This window comes from Zosterops lateralis (genome assembly GCF_965231275.1).
Source record: "Zosterops lateralis genome assembly, chromosome: 3".
Classification (NCBI taxonomy): domain Eukaryota; kingdom Metazoa; phylum Chordata; class Aves; order Passeriformes; family Zosteropidae; genus Zosterops; species Zosterops lateralis.
Window position 1 is genome coordinate 94095022 of NC_139764.1, and position 16797 is coordinate 94111818.

General features: G+C 35.8%; 1 protein-coding gene across 4 annotated transcripts in view; it reads right to left on the minus strand.

Annotated features, from left to right (window-relative positions):
• Window positions 1-744: 744 nt before the first annotated feature.
• Window positions 745-16797, minus strand: part of SH3YL1 (SH3 and SYLF domain containing 1) — a 48093-nt gene continuing 32040 nt past the window's right edge. Inside the window, exon 10 of one of the 4 annotated variants that reach the window (XM_083858215.1) lies at window positions 745-1468. In XM_083858215.1, the coding sequence (XP_083714341.1) occupies window positions 1269-1468 (200 nt within the window). In that variant the 3' untranslated portion in view covers window positions 745-1268. The remainder of the gene's footprint in view (window positions 1469-16797) is intronic. The other 3 variants (XM_083858214.1, XM_083858213.1, XM_083858216.1) reach the window with 3 other exon arrangements.

Consider the following 16797-nt stretch of genomic DNA (forward strand, 5'->3'; position numbering starts at 1 on the left):
GAGGGAGGACTGGTGCCATAGAGGCCTGTCCTGCGTTCACTCAGCTCCGATCCCGGGATCGGGGCTGTCCTTTTATGGTGGCTTTCCGAGTTCACTGTTACGCAAAATAATTTTTTTATTTCTTTTATTTTTCAGATCCGACTATCTCATTTATTACAAGCATATTTAGCGTTGAGAAGAGAACTAAACTGGTTCTAAAGAACTGAAAGTCCCATTCTGACCTCTGCTCTGATTTGTCACATCAACTTTAAAGGCAGCATCTATATCTGTAAAATGAAGTTGATTTACAAATATACTCAAAATGAAGTTGAAATCTGAGAATTATACTGGTATACATTACTATCACATCTATGCTACAGAAGCATCATCACTCTCTTACTATTATAAATATACTCTATTTACTCTGTAGTTTACTTTATGTTGCTCTTTTCTTAAAGATTAAACATTCAAAAAGTTTTAAATGGAAAGAAGCAGGAAGAATTCAAGCTCAGTTGTGAACCAGAAATTTCTCTATCTTGTGATAGAGAGATCTGTGGAACAAGTTTCTACAGGAATCAAGGATAAGCCTATATGTTTTCTGAGGGACCATTCATGCATTTTACTAAACAAACTTTCAGAAGTGCTTAAATTCTCCAAAGGTGAGGGAAATATAAGACAAGCTATCAGAGAAGTTGAACTGCTTAATTGTCACAAAGCTGCTTTAAAAAAAGTCTTTGTATGCCTAACAATGAGAAACATTACAGACCAGACCTAAAGTAGTTACTAAAAAAATGCAGTATCTAGATTGATTTTTAAAAAAGCCAAGTATGAAGGAACTTTTATCTGCCATACCTGTGAAAAAAAAATCTGTAATTGCAAAGTAAAGAACTCAAACGTGGTTTGAAGCAAATTTAAGAGCATTTATTAAAGAAAAAGACCATAAATTACAATTGAAGTTAAACATTTTTTCAACATGTCCAATTCCAAACTATTTCCAATTTTCCCCTCATGTAAAAAATTAATTTATATAGCAAGACAGAATTGCAACTATACACAAATTGGGTTACGTTTTATGGGGCAATTTGCTCAAAAATAAAACTCTCATAAATTGACTATCACCTGCTGTTTACTTGAGAAATAAATTTAGGGGAAAGTTATGGTCATTCAAAGCATTTAATTTTTTGTTAGAATAGTATTGATCAAAAATCTCATTTTAATAAATCTGAAAAGTTAAAATATATTTTTCAGAGTAAATATATTACTGCCTCAACATTTTATTCTGTACAAATTTAGTTGTTACTTATGGCAACATAATTGGCTGGAAAGATGCCAGTTTTTCCTCCTAGTCTTCCTTCCCACCAATCAAACTGGGAATTTGTTTTAGTTGTCACTGTGATTTTGTCTCCAGCTTTGAAAGTCAAGTCACCTGGCTGTTGTCCTTCAAATGAATAAAGTGCTGTCACTTCTACTGGATCACTCCAAGAGTTATCTGAAATTAAACAAATTAAATAAAAAGGAAATTACTAGAAGGAAATTACTAGTGTCAGCACATACACAAAGTTCTTAAATAGAATATTCTTAAATGACAGTAGAAAAGGGTGACAAAGACACTAAAATAATCTACATGAGCATATACACTGATGAAAAATTACCTCCATCTCCACTATATTCATATAAATGAAATTTGAATTGCAGCCTATCAGCACAATCTATTTAATAAAATAATACTCTATACAAAGTAAAGATCAGCCATTTTTCTGTATGCCTCATATAGTCAGAGACAGTGGGAAGAAAAGTGGTGTGTTGAGGAAAGCACGACCGTTTCCTGAATGACTACTAATGCCACTGCTCAGGTTTGAGTTTTGGTTTGTGTTCTCTGTGATAGCTTCTTCATGGAAACTGCAAAACTCAAAGGAGAAAATCTGATTTTTTAAATCCAAACTCAGGATATAGAATAGCAAAATACAAAATAACCACAGCACTGCCCTTCTTGTTCCATAGGTTTTGCAGTGCCTGGGATTTTGGTGTATCTCAGATGTTAAACAGAACACACATGGTTTGATGTACTGGAAGTGACCTGGTATGTATAGTGGTATTTTCAACCACATACCCAAAGAGCTTTTATTCTCTATTTTATTTACACCAATCTCTTAAATAACTCTTTCAGACCTCAGCTGAGGTTGGAATCATGCCATGAGGCTTCTAAACTAGTTCTAAAACTGTCAAAATCTTGGATACTATTATCCATCCTCCATTCCTGTAGAAAATTTTTGGCCAATATTTATTATTTAGCCAATGTTTATTAGCACTGAACTTTTAATCTGAGTATCTTCAGTTGAACAATAATTATGTTTTCCTTTTACCGTCTGAGGTCTAGGAAGTAGTTGCTTTAGATTAACGTTGATTTAGAAAACAGTTAAATTTCCCACATGAGTGAATCTAAAAGTGAAAAATGGAAGGTGCAAATTGAAAATTAGTTAAGAGGAAATAATCTTTACAGTCAGGTAGATTTCAGGATGTATTGCTCATATGGACATGATGGCTGCATAAATGCTCAAGCATGCCACACTAAAGGCTTTTAGAATTAGTTGCACCTTCTTGCTGTCAAAACTGTTGCAAAAGGGGAAACCTGTCTCATTAGTTGAGAGCTAGCTCACAAGCAGAGAGCTAGAAAGTGTGGTGAGAGAAGCTTTGATACAACTTTTTTTGTTAGTTTGTTTTTGCAGTCTGTGTTCCACAACTGATGCCCACAGATTTTTTTCTTCTGGTTGCTTTTATCATTTCAAAAGAAAGAGGAAAAATTATTTTCCTTAAGGCTCACAAACACAAACTGTAGCCAAAGAGGACAGAGAAAAACAATGGACCATAAATATATGCATAAAGAGCATAGAGTTTTTTTTCCCCAGCATCTGTCAATATATATTGTATGTATACGTATACATATACATATACATGCTGTATCTATACATATATAATATGTATCTATACATATATAATATGTATAATATATAATATGTTCATTCTACAGGTTAGTGCTTTCTCTTCATGATCTGCATTTTTTAGCTATTACCATAGACTAATAGAAAATTATTTGGCCATGAGCTGGGAGAGATTTGATTGCAGAGGAGTCAAATGCTAGCTTTCTTGATCACACAATATGTCTCTCCTGATATCTATAGTCATGACCTAAAGTTGTATATCACTCTTTTACTGTGAAAATTAAACCAAATTTATCAGGTCCACATCTCCACTAGTTACTCTCATCAAAAAGGCAGCATTGCAGCTTTTCTAAACAGCTCTTTTACTGTCACATCTGAAACCCTGACAGACTGATTCTCCCCCAAGAATTCAAGCATTTGATGCAGTTGGGATGATATGATGTGTTCTCATGCACAGTGTGGTTTGAAGCTAGATATTTTTATTGAGGAAATCTTAGAAAAACCCACAGAAATAAAATATCAATTTTTTAGTCCTAGCATTAACCAAAGAATAGTCAGAAAATTCTGTGGCCCAGAACTCTTTAGGTGCTATGGCATGAAAACAGTTATGACTCAGTTCCATATAAAAAGGAAGAGGTGGTGTCTTTTACCCCTGTGCCATATTCAGGCATTTACATAGGTAAAGTGCATTTGTATGTTACAGTGAAGGCAAAAAATTCCTATGCTTTGAGTTCTTAAATCTATGTGTTTCCATCATGTAAATGAGTAATCACTCAAAGAGAATTGGAGTTACTATATATTTAAAACTGCCCAAAATATATGTATGAAAAAAGTAGATACTTGACAGAGAAAAAGAAAAGACTGAAAGTGCTAAAAGTGATGTGAGATCTTTTCATTACATTCAAAAGAAGAGCTGTCAAGACCACTATGATATGCTGGACTCATAGCAGTGGTCAGTAACTAATAGTTACCACCTCCATAGCTGAAGGTGCATCAAGACTATAATTCCTCTTACACAAACTGCTGAGTATTCTGAAATTGGGCTCTATAAAAGTAGGAAGAAAAATGAAACACAACACAAACTAACACATGAAAAGGTGGAAAAAAGATTCATATGGGAGATATCAAAGAATAGGAACATATTCAATGCACCACAACCATGTCTGCAATTAGTGTTTGCTCTGTCATATGAACAAAATTGTTTTCTATGTTTCTCTTCCCATTTTTTGTCTCTATATACGTGTGTCTTTCCAGACATAGAGAAAACTCAAAGCACTGCAATAGTAGCACTACTACTGAATATGAACGCTCAGTTCCGTGTTACATGCAATAATTTAAAAACATTTTTCAGCTTTATTTCTGTCAGCTCTTTCATAGCCATTTCTACTTAATTTTCCCTAGCAGCCTTTTCTCATATTATAGTTTTGTTTCATTTTATTTCTAACAAGGATTTCAATTTCTCTGCTTTAATTCTGTAGTTTTGTAGCACAATGCAGACAGAATGCATATTTCTTGCCTCCAGAGTTCAGCATCCCATGCTTTGTATTTATATGGATCATCCTAACAATGAGGTACCTTAAATGAATGCACTGTTAGGAAATCTACCACATAGATTATAAGGAGGGTCTATTTTGTGTTCAGTTCCCAATTTCAGTTTTACGTAGTAGGGTCTTAAATAAAATTGTTATATTCCATGTGAAGATCACTGACTGCATATACAGAAACGACATTTGCAGCTCACACAAGATGGTGCTACAGTGCTACATACAGCATATGATGCTAAAATCATTGAGATTCATGAGTATGTGCACTGCAAAAAAAAACCCCAAAGTACATTGTGACAAATCCTTATTTGTTATTGCTATTTGAATACACACTTCCACAAACACAGTGGTCAAAACAGAAATAGAGAAATTTTGGTTGAAGACAAATTAGCACAGTAGCCAGCATGTATCTTCAATGCTCCAGCATACACAGGTATGGCATGTGCTTAATGACAAACTTCTCTGACCACAATATCCTTCCATTTTATTCATCTTCACATACCATAATGATTTGAAGATTTTGTGAAGGACCACTTCTATGGATAAAAGACTTGGGGGGTATAAACTAGAGTGAATTTATGGCCTCTTGGGTATGCTGCAACACAGCCCCAGAGTGAATGAAAGAGCAATAAAAACTATTTTTAATTATGGCACATTTATCATATAATAAAAGCATTTTCTATAAAGTTGCTGTAGAAAAAATACACTGTCTACACTTCTGTGACTCAGTGAAGTGTGACAATCCTTGACTACATGGCCAGCTTGCACAGACTGGCCACATGCACACACCAACACTGACCAGAGAGACAAGCCACTACAAACTACCTACTGGTTCCTATACTGGAGTAACAACTAAACCACATCTTGGAATTATTTGGGTCAGTGCAAGGTAAGAATAATGCCAAAGCATTTCCTAACAACACAAGTACATAAGTAAATGAGTTACAGTGCTTGGGCCCATGCCTTCACACTTTAATTTACTAGTAGATGTAGTAGCCACTAGTTTTGCATTCTAATGTGAGCTTATAAAATGTTACTAAATCTATAGGCTGTTTCTAAGACTGGTTTTTAGAGAAGAACAGGCATTTGTAATAATTTTGGTTTGAGCTTATAATACTTTCAAAATCCAGGTCTAAGTTGGAACACAGAATACTGGGAACAAAGTTCCGCTGTGGGCTCCAAATTTAATTTTACTGGCATAGATGCATATATCCCCCAGCCATCAAATGCCGGATGCTGAACATCTTGCAGAAGACATGCTGCTTTTGGCCATGGATACAGCAATAACACCAAAATAAGTTTCATGTACTTGAGGTTAGTGGTGAGATTGCTAAACATGCACTTTGCAAATTTCGCTAATTATCAGTAATTTGAGAGCTAGCATGATTTTGTGGGTCATCAGTGCACTGATGTAATGGTTTGACGCCAAATGGCAAGTGCCACTCTCACCTCACTCTCTACCCCCTCAGTGGGATGTGAAGAGAACTAGTGGGCTAAAAGTAAAAAACTCATGGACTCGTGGGTTGAGATAAGAATATTAAAATAACTTAAATAATATTTTTTAATGTAATGAAAAGGAAAATAACAAGAAGAGAGAGAAATAAAACCCACAAAAATCAGGTGATGCAAATGAACAGCAATTGCTCACCATCAGCCAAAATACAATCACCCTGTTCTCAAGCAGTGGCCCCCAGGCAGCTTTCCCCCAGGTTTATATACTGAGCATGACTCTGTGGAATATACCTTTACCCAGCCGGGGTCAGCTGTCCAAGCTGTAATAGAATTCTCATTGCTTAAATGGAGACCTAGAAAACTAAGCAACCATCCTGTTTGTGCAGAAGTAAGATAAAACCAACAAACAGACCAAATGATGGAAAACAACTAACAGATTAGGCAAATGCAAAAATCTGTGCTTTTGAAAACAAACATATCAAGTATCAGAAAGGTTTAGTATACCACTACACTGTTCAGAGGCATTGAAAGGATCAGGTATTGCTCATAGGTTTAGTCTGAGCAATGTAATTAACAATGAACAGACAAATATTGGTTCTTTACCCGTTATGGGCTTTTGTTTGGGAAGCATTAGTATTGAGTTTGTAACCAGAGTTCAGGAAAGAATCCAAAGTAGGTTAAAGGATTAGGTCAATTACTGGGCCCATTGCAAATCTGAATGAAAAATGATAGTTGGTGCCTTGTTGAACAATGAAGATTTGACAAGAAATTTTAATGCCAACCTTAGAAAATGGTCTGGACAACACCACCTGCTAAAATACCTCTGTGAATGTCAATACTGTGTGTATACATTTATTGGTTACACTAAAATGTCTGAAGGATGTTTGCCCCAAATGATTATATTAAAAAGGAAGACTATTATCAGGCCCCAAACAAACATACTGAAAGAGAAGACAACCATTAGCTTAATTCAACAGCTGTAGATGAGCCTATACAAAGAAGGCAAACTGTATCTTAGGCTGCATTAGGCAAGGTATTAACACAGGTCAAGGGAGCTGATCTCCTTTACTCAGTACTGGCATGGCACACCTGGATTGCCGTGCATTTCTGAGCTTCTCAGTACAGGAGAAACATGGACGTGCAGGAGACAATCCAGCAAAGGGCCATGTGGAAGCTGCCATTGGAGCATCTTTTCTATGTGGAAAGGCTGAGAGAGCCCAGGGAAGAAAAGGCTTATCAGTATCTATAGATAGCTGAAGGGACAGTAAGAATAGGGTGTGGAGCCAGGCTCTTGCCAGTGATGCCCAGTAACACAGGCAATGGCACATCCTGAAACACAGGAGGTACTGACTGAACATCAGGAAACACTTTTTTTACTCTAAGAATGACTGAAAAGGTTTCCCAGAGAGGTGATGAAGTTTTATCCTTGGAGGTATTCAAAAGCTATATAGACCCAGTACTTCTTGAGCAAGGGGGTTGGACCAGATGACATCCATCTAAAAAGATACTTTTTCAACCTCAGCCATTCTGTAATTTGGTGAAAAACTTCAAAGACACTTTTGAAATAGTTACCTGAAAGTATAAAAGGAGCATGAAAATTTGTAATTGTGGGGAGTTTGGACTGGAACAGCTGTAATCAAAATGCAATCTGATGCTAATGGAACTCACACTGTCAGCATCATCTGATGGTCAGGCTAGACAGAGCAGACTTCCTGTCAGACACTGACTAGTCTGTATCCAGCTAAGGGAGTGCCAGCATGGACCACACTTAGTAGGGACCCACATGACCTGAGAATGTGACCTCCTGGTAGGGCCTTCTTGTCAACATACGGATCACTGTGTTGTAGGGAGTTGCACTAGCACACAAACAAATCAGTTTAGCCTAGGACTGACAGAGCAACTCTTAGATCAGGGTTCAGTAAAATAAGGGGCTGAAGAAAAAGATTAATTAGTGGACAAGCAATACCAGAAATGCGATGAGGCAGTAAATGGCAAGAGTAAGTATTATCTTACAGGTATGTCAGCATTTGCTGTGTTCCTCAACAGATAGAGCTAGATCGAAAAACTAAAAGGTAACACTGGCTCCTTGCAGGAAAAGTGAAGGACAGAAAAGAGAAAAAAAGTTTTATGGCTTATTCCGAGCCGTGTGAGTTACTGCATTACAGTCAAAGCCAGCTTTAAAGGAAGAACTAAAATCATAGTATGGAATCCAGAAAGTAACAGTTATTCAGCTTTTGCACTCACTGTTTCTAGAGGTCTTACAGTCCCTTCCTCCTTTATAATGACTTCAATAAACCTTGAAATGAAGGGTGGATCTGTCAGGGAATGCTTTTGGTTCTGTTTGAGCTCAACAAGCCTCAAGGTTTATTGAGTTTTATTTCAGGTAGGATTTGAGCAGGGACAAAACTCAGAGAGATACATTTTATGCTGGATGTAGCATATTATACATTAGAATATGAAAGGCAAGGGGTTGGCAATGGAAATGGAATGTAGTAAATTCTGAAGGCATCAGGGTAACTACTAATGATAAGGATAACTTTCTGAAGGAGTGTTAGGGCTCATGATAGGAGGAACTAAAGATCTAAATATCTGACCTGAGAAATGCAGCAGCATTGGGCCAGGATGATGCCTAAAGGCAGGTAGAGAAGTGGTTCAACTTTGAAGTAGGTAGGTGAACCACTAAGTTAAATCTGTGATACTAACAAGACTGAGATGAAAGCTAGATCTGTCAGGGTGTGCTTTAGGTTCTGTCTGAACTCAAAGACATACTTAGTAGGAGAGCCAGAGGGGGAATGTAAAAGATGGATAAAATAATAGGGCAGGAAATTAACTTTGAAGCAAGAACTCAGTCTAGATGAGAGTAAAGAAATATTGAATTTGCAAAGGTCAAAGAGAAGGATGTTGCAACAATTGAATCATAACAGGACAAAAGAGTGGACAAAAGTGGAGACAGAGAGAAAAGGTTGCATCTTTAAAATGGTACTCGAGAACATCTATAGGCCTCATTGCTCCTATAGTGAATGTGAGAACTTCTAAAGAAATTCAAGTTGAAGAACACATGAGCTCTGCAATGATCAGCAAGAGGAAGTTTCAGATTCTATTTGCCAAATTTTATCTTGTATTCTTAATTAGTTAACAAAAGAATACCTGAGTAAAGGAGAAATAGAAAAAGTTATTTGCAGAAAATGTTATCTAGCAAATTAAAAGCAACAAAGGACAGCTAGCTGGGAAAACTTAGCAGAAAAATAGAGGGCTGAATAAGGAAGACTTCTCAGTGACACCCAAAATATAGATGTAAAGGTGATTACAGACATAGCCCAGCAATAGAATTCAGGGATCACAAGTATTACCAAAGAAAACAGAAGATGAATATTAGTCTACCAGGTTACATATAGAAGGATGGAATGCAATTTCTAATATGTGGTTAAACACAGGTCAGCAGGGACGTGGAAGTAAGTTACATTTACATCACTGAATGGCTCCTATCCATGTTATTGAACTTGATGTCTCCAAATCAGAGTCCAGGTTCCAGTGCCCAATCACACTGGCATTATTGATGTGAGTCTTAGTCTTTGCTAATTTATCAGCATAGATAGAGCCAATGGCTTGAACTGGGAGCAAGAGAAACTACTTTAAAGAAGGTGAAGCACAGTACAGAAGAACTCCAAAACAAGATAAAAGAAGATTAGGTAACAGCAATATGATCAGCCTTGGACTTTGTAAGATGAAGGATGGGATGGTAACACTGCAAAGAGATATTGTGAATCGAAGAGTTAAAAAGAAACAACTAGCTCAGATAGATACCTGGGAGAGAGAGAGACGGGAGATAAAGCAATGAGAATCTTCTGCATCTGTGAAAGCTCTCAAGTTTAGAGAAGATAAGAACTGAGAGTGAGTAAAACCATCATATCTGCATCAGTATCCTGAAAGATAAAGAGTATGAACTGGTAAGAGGAGACAGGCACTGGCTAGGATCTGAAGCGTGGTCTAGTAATGCAAAGCCTCCATGTAGGTGAGACCAGCAGCTCATAACTAAATGAAGCTCATCCTCTGAGACCTAGGATAGAGTCTGGTGTGTTGCCAGACAATACACTGCCTTTTTTGGCACTTCTCTTTTTACCGCCATTAGTCATCTGGGAAGGTTATTTCACAGCTCTCTTCTGGTTGTTGGCATACATTTTTTTTTCTTTTTGTTCGCCAACATTGGGGTTTGGTTGACATCTTTCTTTCTTGAAAATTATATGCTCGACTTATGTTTTTATAGTCCAAACTCATTTTTTCACACCTTCAGACTGTTAAACTAAAAATAAGATAGCTACCACATCTCAGGGACTCCTTATTCCACTCATTCACTCACTGAACTTCTCTACATGTATTCAGATTAACCTATTTTTTTCTGCAAATGAGTAAACACACTATTCCCAAAGGCCTGTAGTAACTGACCTTTCACATTACCATTAAAAGAAGAGTTGTTTAAATGGAAAGATGAAGGAACAGAAGGAACAGAGAACTTACTTTGTGGAGATCATGCATTTATATATGAGTGTGAAAACTGTAATTAAAAAAAATGTGATGAATCAGCACATGAGACTGTCAGACCACTTTTTTTTTTAATGAGGAGATACGCATGAATGAAGAAATCAGCAAATGAAAATGGAAGTGAAAGGAGAGCAGAGAACACTGAAGGAACTGGAAGCCACTGAAAAGTGAAGTTCAAGAACAGGAGATTTATTAGTGATGTAGCAGAGCCACTCTTGTAGCTGAAGGTTGAGCTAAATGTAAAATATGTGATAAAGCTAGACAACACAGAGGTAAGGGGTCAAATCCATTTAGAAGAATCTTAGTGAAGTTACAGAAACTAATAACAAAGATCAAGAAAAAAAGGGAATGTGTACATAATTTAAAGAAACTTAAATACAGAAAGAAATTTTTGAAAATGAATAGATGTATTCCATAATCTCAGAAATCTAAACCAGAGTCAAATTAGAATTCAACATAATACAGTACTGAATACAAATATTACTCACTAGTTTGATAATCATTAATCCAACAAAAACTCATTTTTTCCATAATTTGCTTTAATATTAATGGGTTTTCAAAGGAGAGAAGTCTACATGTACAATAATGGAACCTATTTTAAGATTACAAAAAGAAAAATAAAATAATAAAAAATGTGCTAGCAAACAAAAGACTAGAATGATGAAAAGTTAAGAGGGAAGATAAAGATGTCTTTGAGATTAGTGCCTTGATCTGTTCTCTGACCATAAAAAATACTAGTACATGAGGTAAATGGTGCAGCTATTTCAAAGAGACTAAGGAAACAAGCCTAAAACTGACCTGTTGATACTAATTTAGAAAATATTTAAGAACAGCATTAATCAACTTGAAGTCAAAGAAATAATTATGTACCAGACTACTGATACAGAGAGAGAAAAATTCTGTTTCACTCTTTTCTCCAAAGAATTAAGAAGCTGAAACTATCAAAGCCTCAACGACACAGTGCTGTTTTCAAGAATGAGACAAATCCAACATCTTGGTTATGTATGTTCAGTCATACTGGGAAGTATCTACCTTTTACTACATCTAAACTCACCCCCTTCGTTCTCTTTATATTTTAAGTCTATCTCTGAACTATTACGTAGAAGAGCAGCTAAGAAAAAGATTTGATTTCTTGGGTGAATTGCATCAAGGACAGTCAAAGAAATATTGGAAGGAAACTGAGAAGGAGGTGTAGCATAAAGATGTAAGGTTTGGTCCTGGGTTTTTGAGTAAACCATTAATTATTTCAAGATACCAGTTTCCTGAAAGTTGTTCAGTCCCTTAATGCTAAGGATCTCACACCTTATCTCACTATTACATTTTGTAATTGCTTTAAAAAGTTTTAAAACAGGAAAGAATACTAGTTTTAAATTGAAAATATGTGAATTACAGTAGTTCTGATCATAATAAGTCTGATAACTTACAATCTGAGTTATAACAAAAAAAAAAAAAAAAGAGACTTTGCTGATATTCTAATCCCAATCCAAATCTGTTGATAATCTAAAAGCAAAGTTGTCTCAGTATCCAAAAGAATACATGTATGCAACTAAATTTGTCTCCTTAAAAACAAAGCAATGGAAAGAATTTCATTTATGTAATAATAGTCAAATTTTCACTGAATAACTCTGAAAACACAGAAAAAAATACTCTCATATGTAAAGAAATAAAATTTTAAAAGTACAGAATTGTACATTTATTACTACATGCACATATTTTAAAAAGTCTCTTTTTACCACTCATTTTTCCACTCATGACTTTAGAAAGCAATCAAAATGATGAAAACTGCAACTAAAACCAGTATTCTGTTACTTAAATAGAAAACACGGTTTGCAATGGCGTGACTACCATTTTGAATATCTTCTCAAATTTAAAAACCTCTAGCATATATTACGTAATACTTCTATGAAAAAGGACTGGGTCATTTACTTCCTGGAATGTAAGCAAAGAAAGAAAAATTCCAAAGTCATTAAATATTTAAACAACAGTACCTCAAAATGTGCCCTTTATGACCACACATACTAATGAAAACATGGCAGAGGTAGTGTCTCATTCCATATGACTTTTTGAAAATTAGCATCTTGGAGATTAAGATTTCATTAAGCATAGTTCACTGAATATCTATACTTTTTAATATTTTATGGATGAAGAAATTTAATGTAAATAATAGTCCATGTTCTGATGATGTCTGAATTTCAAGGCTTTACCATTTTAAGTGGTTTCTAACAAATTTAGGTAATGTCAGCTTTGGTTCAAAGTTGCAGCTTAGACCAACAAAGGTGATGTTGAATTCATGTTCACAGCTAGGATGCACAAAAATTAAGTCAAATTACTGAGTTATCTAAGTTACAATGTCATGATAAGCAGAAATAAACCACATTATAACATTGAGATTCAGTTACTGGGCCCTTATGGGGAAATGTCCATTCTCAGGCTTTACCATTCACAATGTTTAAAGGCCTGAATAGGCCTAAAACAGCAGCATCGTGGGAAAGTGGCAAATGATCTGTTTAAAAACTTACGAAGGAAATGACGTAAGGAAAGTCAGAGAAAGGATAAAAGAAAGTGCCATAGGAATTACTGCACAGAGAATAAGAGGTCAGTAAATTAAAAGATTTCATGGCTTTCTTCTCTTGTGACAAGACAAAACATCAGCCAGTGAGGACTGGGGAAAATGAAGTAAAGAAGAACCATATTGTAGTGTATTATACACTGTGACTGCAGAAATTAACTTTTAAACTCCCATATAGCAACAAAATATTACACATTCTAGTGGCTACTTAGAAAAAAATCTTCAAGCAACGCCCATTTATAAAGAAAAATAGTAGCCTTACCGTATCCTAAATACTAAAAGTCAGGAAAATAATTTCAGTTCCTTAATCACACCGATATAGAGACGAGCTCTTCTCTACCCAATGTGCTCATTTTCCATACTCTTAGCTCTCACCTCTCAGCTTTTAGCTTAAGAAAAAAGGGGTTTATCTCAGCATCTAGAGCAGAACAGATGTATACTTACAAATTTAATTTTAGTTGTTTCCGGACAAATAACAAACCAAGTGTTTGTTCATCCAAGACTTATAAGTGAAATCTCAAACATTCCATTCACATTAAACTAATTTCCTTACTGGCCTTCTAAATTTTTGGGTTTTTTTAAATGTACAATCACCTCAAAAAACCCTCTGCATCCACACAAAACAACCACCTCAGATCTCACTGAACAGATGTTTGGGAAGGCCTAAATATGCACAGTAGATTTGACATTTTACATCTACAGGTACTAATCTGATATAATCAGATATATTCTGTACAGATACTTGAAGTATGTCATATGCCACGATTGATCCAAATAAACTCCAATAATGCTCATCTGATCAAAGGTCAGGAGACATGATATTCAGCAAATCACACTCAGAACAAATAATCTCTTAGCTGTTTCTTTGCCACTGATTACTGCTTGTTTTGGACAAGTAAACAGTATCACCATCTTTCTCTACTTTCTGAATAAAAGCTTCTTAAGACATTCAAGTATTTCAATTCAATATTGAAGTCTGCAAATAATCAGTTCTTCATTACTAAGGAAATGAGAGTGGACTTTTTGCATTAAGTGAGTTTCACTGTCATTGTCTCATTCAAACTGTACTCTTTAAATGCCCCAAGAATGCCTATTTGTGCTCAGTTAAACAAACCTGCTCTGAGGAGGGAGAGAAGGCATAAGTTGCATTATCTCTATTCCACATTCAGTTATGGGCAAAGAATTGTTCTATACCTAGAACACCTGAAGGCTGTTTTGTTACAGCAGCTCTAGACTTAAGGCAATTCCAAAATCAAAGAATGGGTTGGCTTGGAAAGGACCTGAAATCCAGATAAATGGCATCTGTAGCCCTTTCCTTGTCCACTCCATCGCAGTCACTCCATCACAGAAGTTGATTGGGTTGGTCAGACAGGACTTGCCCCTGGTGAAGCCATGCTGGTTTTCTCAAATCACCTCCCTGGCTCCCTGTCCTTTAGTATAGCTTGTAGGAGGATCTGTTCCATGACTTTGCCAGGCACAGAGGTGAAGCTGACAGGTGTGTAGTTCCTTGGGCCCTCCTTTCATCCTTTTTAAAGAAGTGCACAATGTTTTCCTTTTTTCAGTCACCTGGAAAATGCATTCAAGGTACATTGATAATATCAAGGAAAGCCAGGAACTATTCCCTCTAACATGTTTCAGTAGTAAATGTACACCCAAGTTCTTGAAAGAAAAGCAAAACCAGATGTTAAGCCCTCTTCCACTTCCATGATGACTGCCTCAGCAAACCCTAATTTTTGATTTAGTTGCAGTGCTAGATGTTATGTATTACTTTAAATGGGTACTTTGCCCAGGTTTCCAGTGTTACAAAGCCCTCCTGTTGATTTTCAGAATAACTTAACAACTACATTCTCCATAAACAAAGAAATGGTGGCTGAAAAAACAATTCAAGGCAAAGCTAGTCAGCAATGTTCCGTATAAGGTACAAGACCCTCAATTTTGCAGCAAAGCCTCAACATATAAAAAGTTCATCATCAGTTGCAAATCTGTATGCATGGAATGAAGATATTATACACGCTTTTGTAACAGACTCACAAAACTCAGGAAAAGGCTTATGTATTTTTGACCTCCTCTAGATAAGCTAGAAATGGATAATTTCAAGATTCCATATTACCAACTTGTGTTGGTACTGAACAGTGTCATGTCCAGCAAAGAAAACTGGTGATTGAAACAGATCTGATTATATTTAAAGTTTAAGTCACTATGCAAATTTAGCTCATTCAGTATGAAACGTATTTCGCTGGTTTTGAGTTTCTGGCCCACTAGGGAACATGCTGGCTCATCATCTTCATCTGCTGATGGAATGCTTTCTATCTTTATTTCAGCACACTCAGCTTTTGCATTAAAGCAGTGCCTTTTTTGTTAAGCATCTGTGGTTTTATTTGATATTTAGGATATAAAAAAAACCCCCTACCTCCTGCTTGCAAGAGTCAATTCCATAACAGTACTTTTGCTGATTACTTTTGGGATTTTTCTGGCTTTTAAAAAAACAATTATTTTTTTTTCAAAGTGAAAAGGTCAAATAAACCATATCAATGTTAAGGGCTTTATCATGCTCAAGACTACAATGCAAATAATGCCAGTGCTGAAATCATACTGCAAAAGCTGAAATGCAATGCATAGCCTTCATATTCTGAAAAGCAAAGTACAGTGACAAGAACTGAAGTCTGTTTTATTCAGGTCAAACTGATGATCTGGGGCTCCTTTATGTTGACAAGCTTCTCTGTGTTTCATCTACACACACTGTCTCTGCATTTTGATTCTCAAATCTCTGTATTGTCAGCTTCAAAATTTCTGTCAAGGGTATTACTGGCACGTAAGCTGGTTCACTTGATAGACGCTCTAGCTTTTACAATGGTCTGGAAAACAATCTACAGCCTCAATAAAAAAAAAAAACAGTGAGTAGTAAATGCAACAATTCTATACAGCTTCTGCCATTTCTTAGGGTAATGCTTTGTGAAATACTGATTTCTTTCCTTTTTGCTTTGCATGGAGAAATACTTGTCTTCACTGGCTAGAAAAATGGTTAAAATAACAAATTTATATGAGATAAAGAGTATCTCATATAGAAACATACTAAATAATAATACTGTACAAGGCCTCATTTGAAGGTCTGTTCACAATCCTTATCATCAATGCTTAAAACTGGTTGAGAAAAGAGCAGACCAAGAACAGAAAGCCTGTTTTCAAGGTAAAATGAAAATGAGCTTCACAGAGTAAAACAAAATAAAGATGTTACTACTCCCATGCAAAGGAATCAGACAGAAAAGCATTTTTGCTGGAAAACTAGAGAGCACGAGAAAAGAATAATTAATCTTGATAAGGAAAAAAAAATAGATGAAAAGGAGAAAGGGTTTCAAGTCATTGTGAAAGATTCAGAAACTGCTTTCTGTAAAAGGAACAAGTATTTCCTGTTTTAATAAAAAAGTCTATCACTTTCATAACATTTATATTATTCGAACACCTGCAATATGTAGAAAAGTCTTGTTAACTTTAGCTGCATTAAGGGACATGGGGGATGTTGAAATCTATGCTAGGATTTATTCTTGCTGCAATTACTAATTCTCATTGCTTTTATGTTCCTTCAGCAGCAGTACAGCCATTACTAATTCTACTTACACCAGGCTTTATCAACTTATAATTTCAAAAGGTATTTAATCAATGTTCCACTCCTGTGCCAAATGGTGACTCAAGTACTCAATTGTACTTCCACTTACAGTATCCCATGGCACAATCCTGTAATCACTTGACCACAGTTTAAACTGGTAGGAGAAAGATA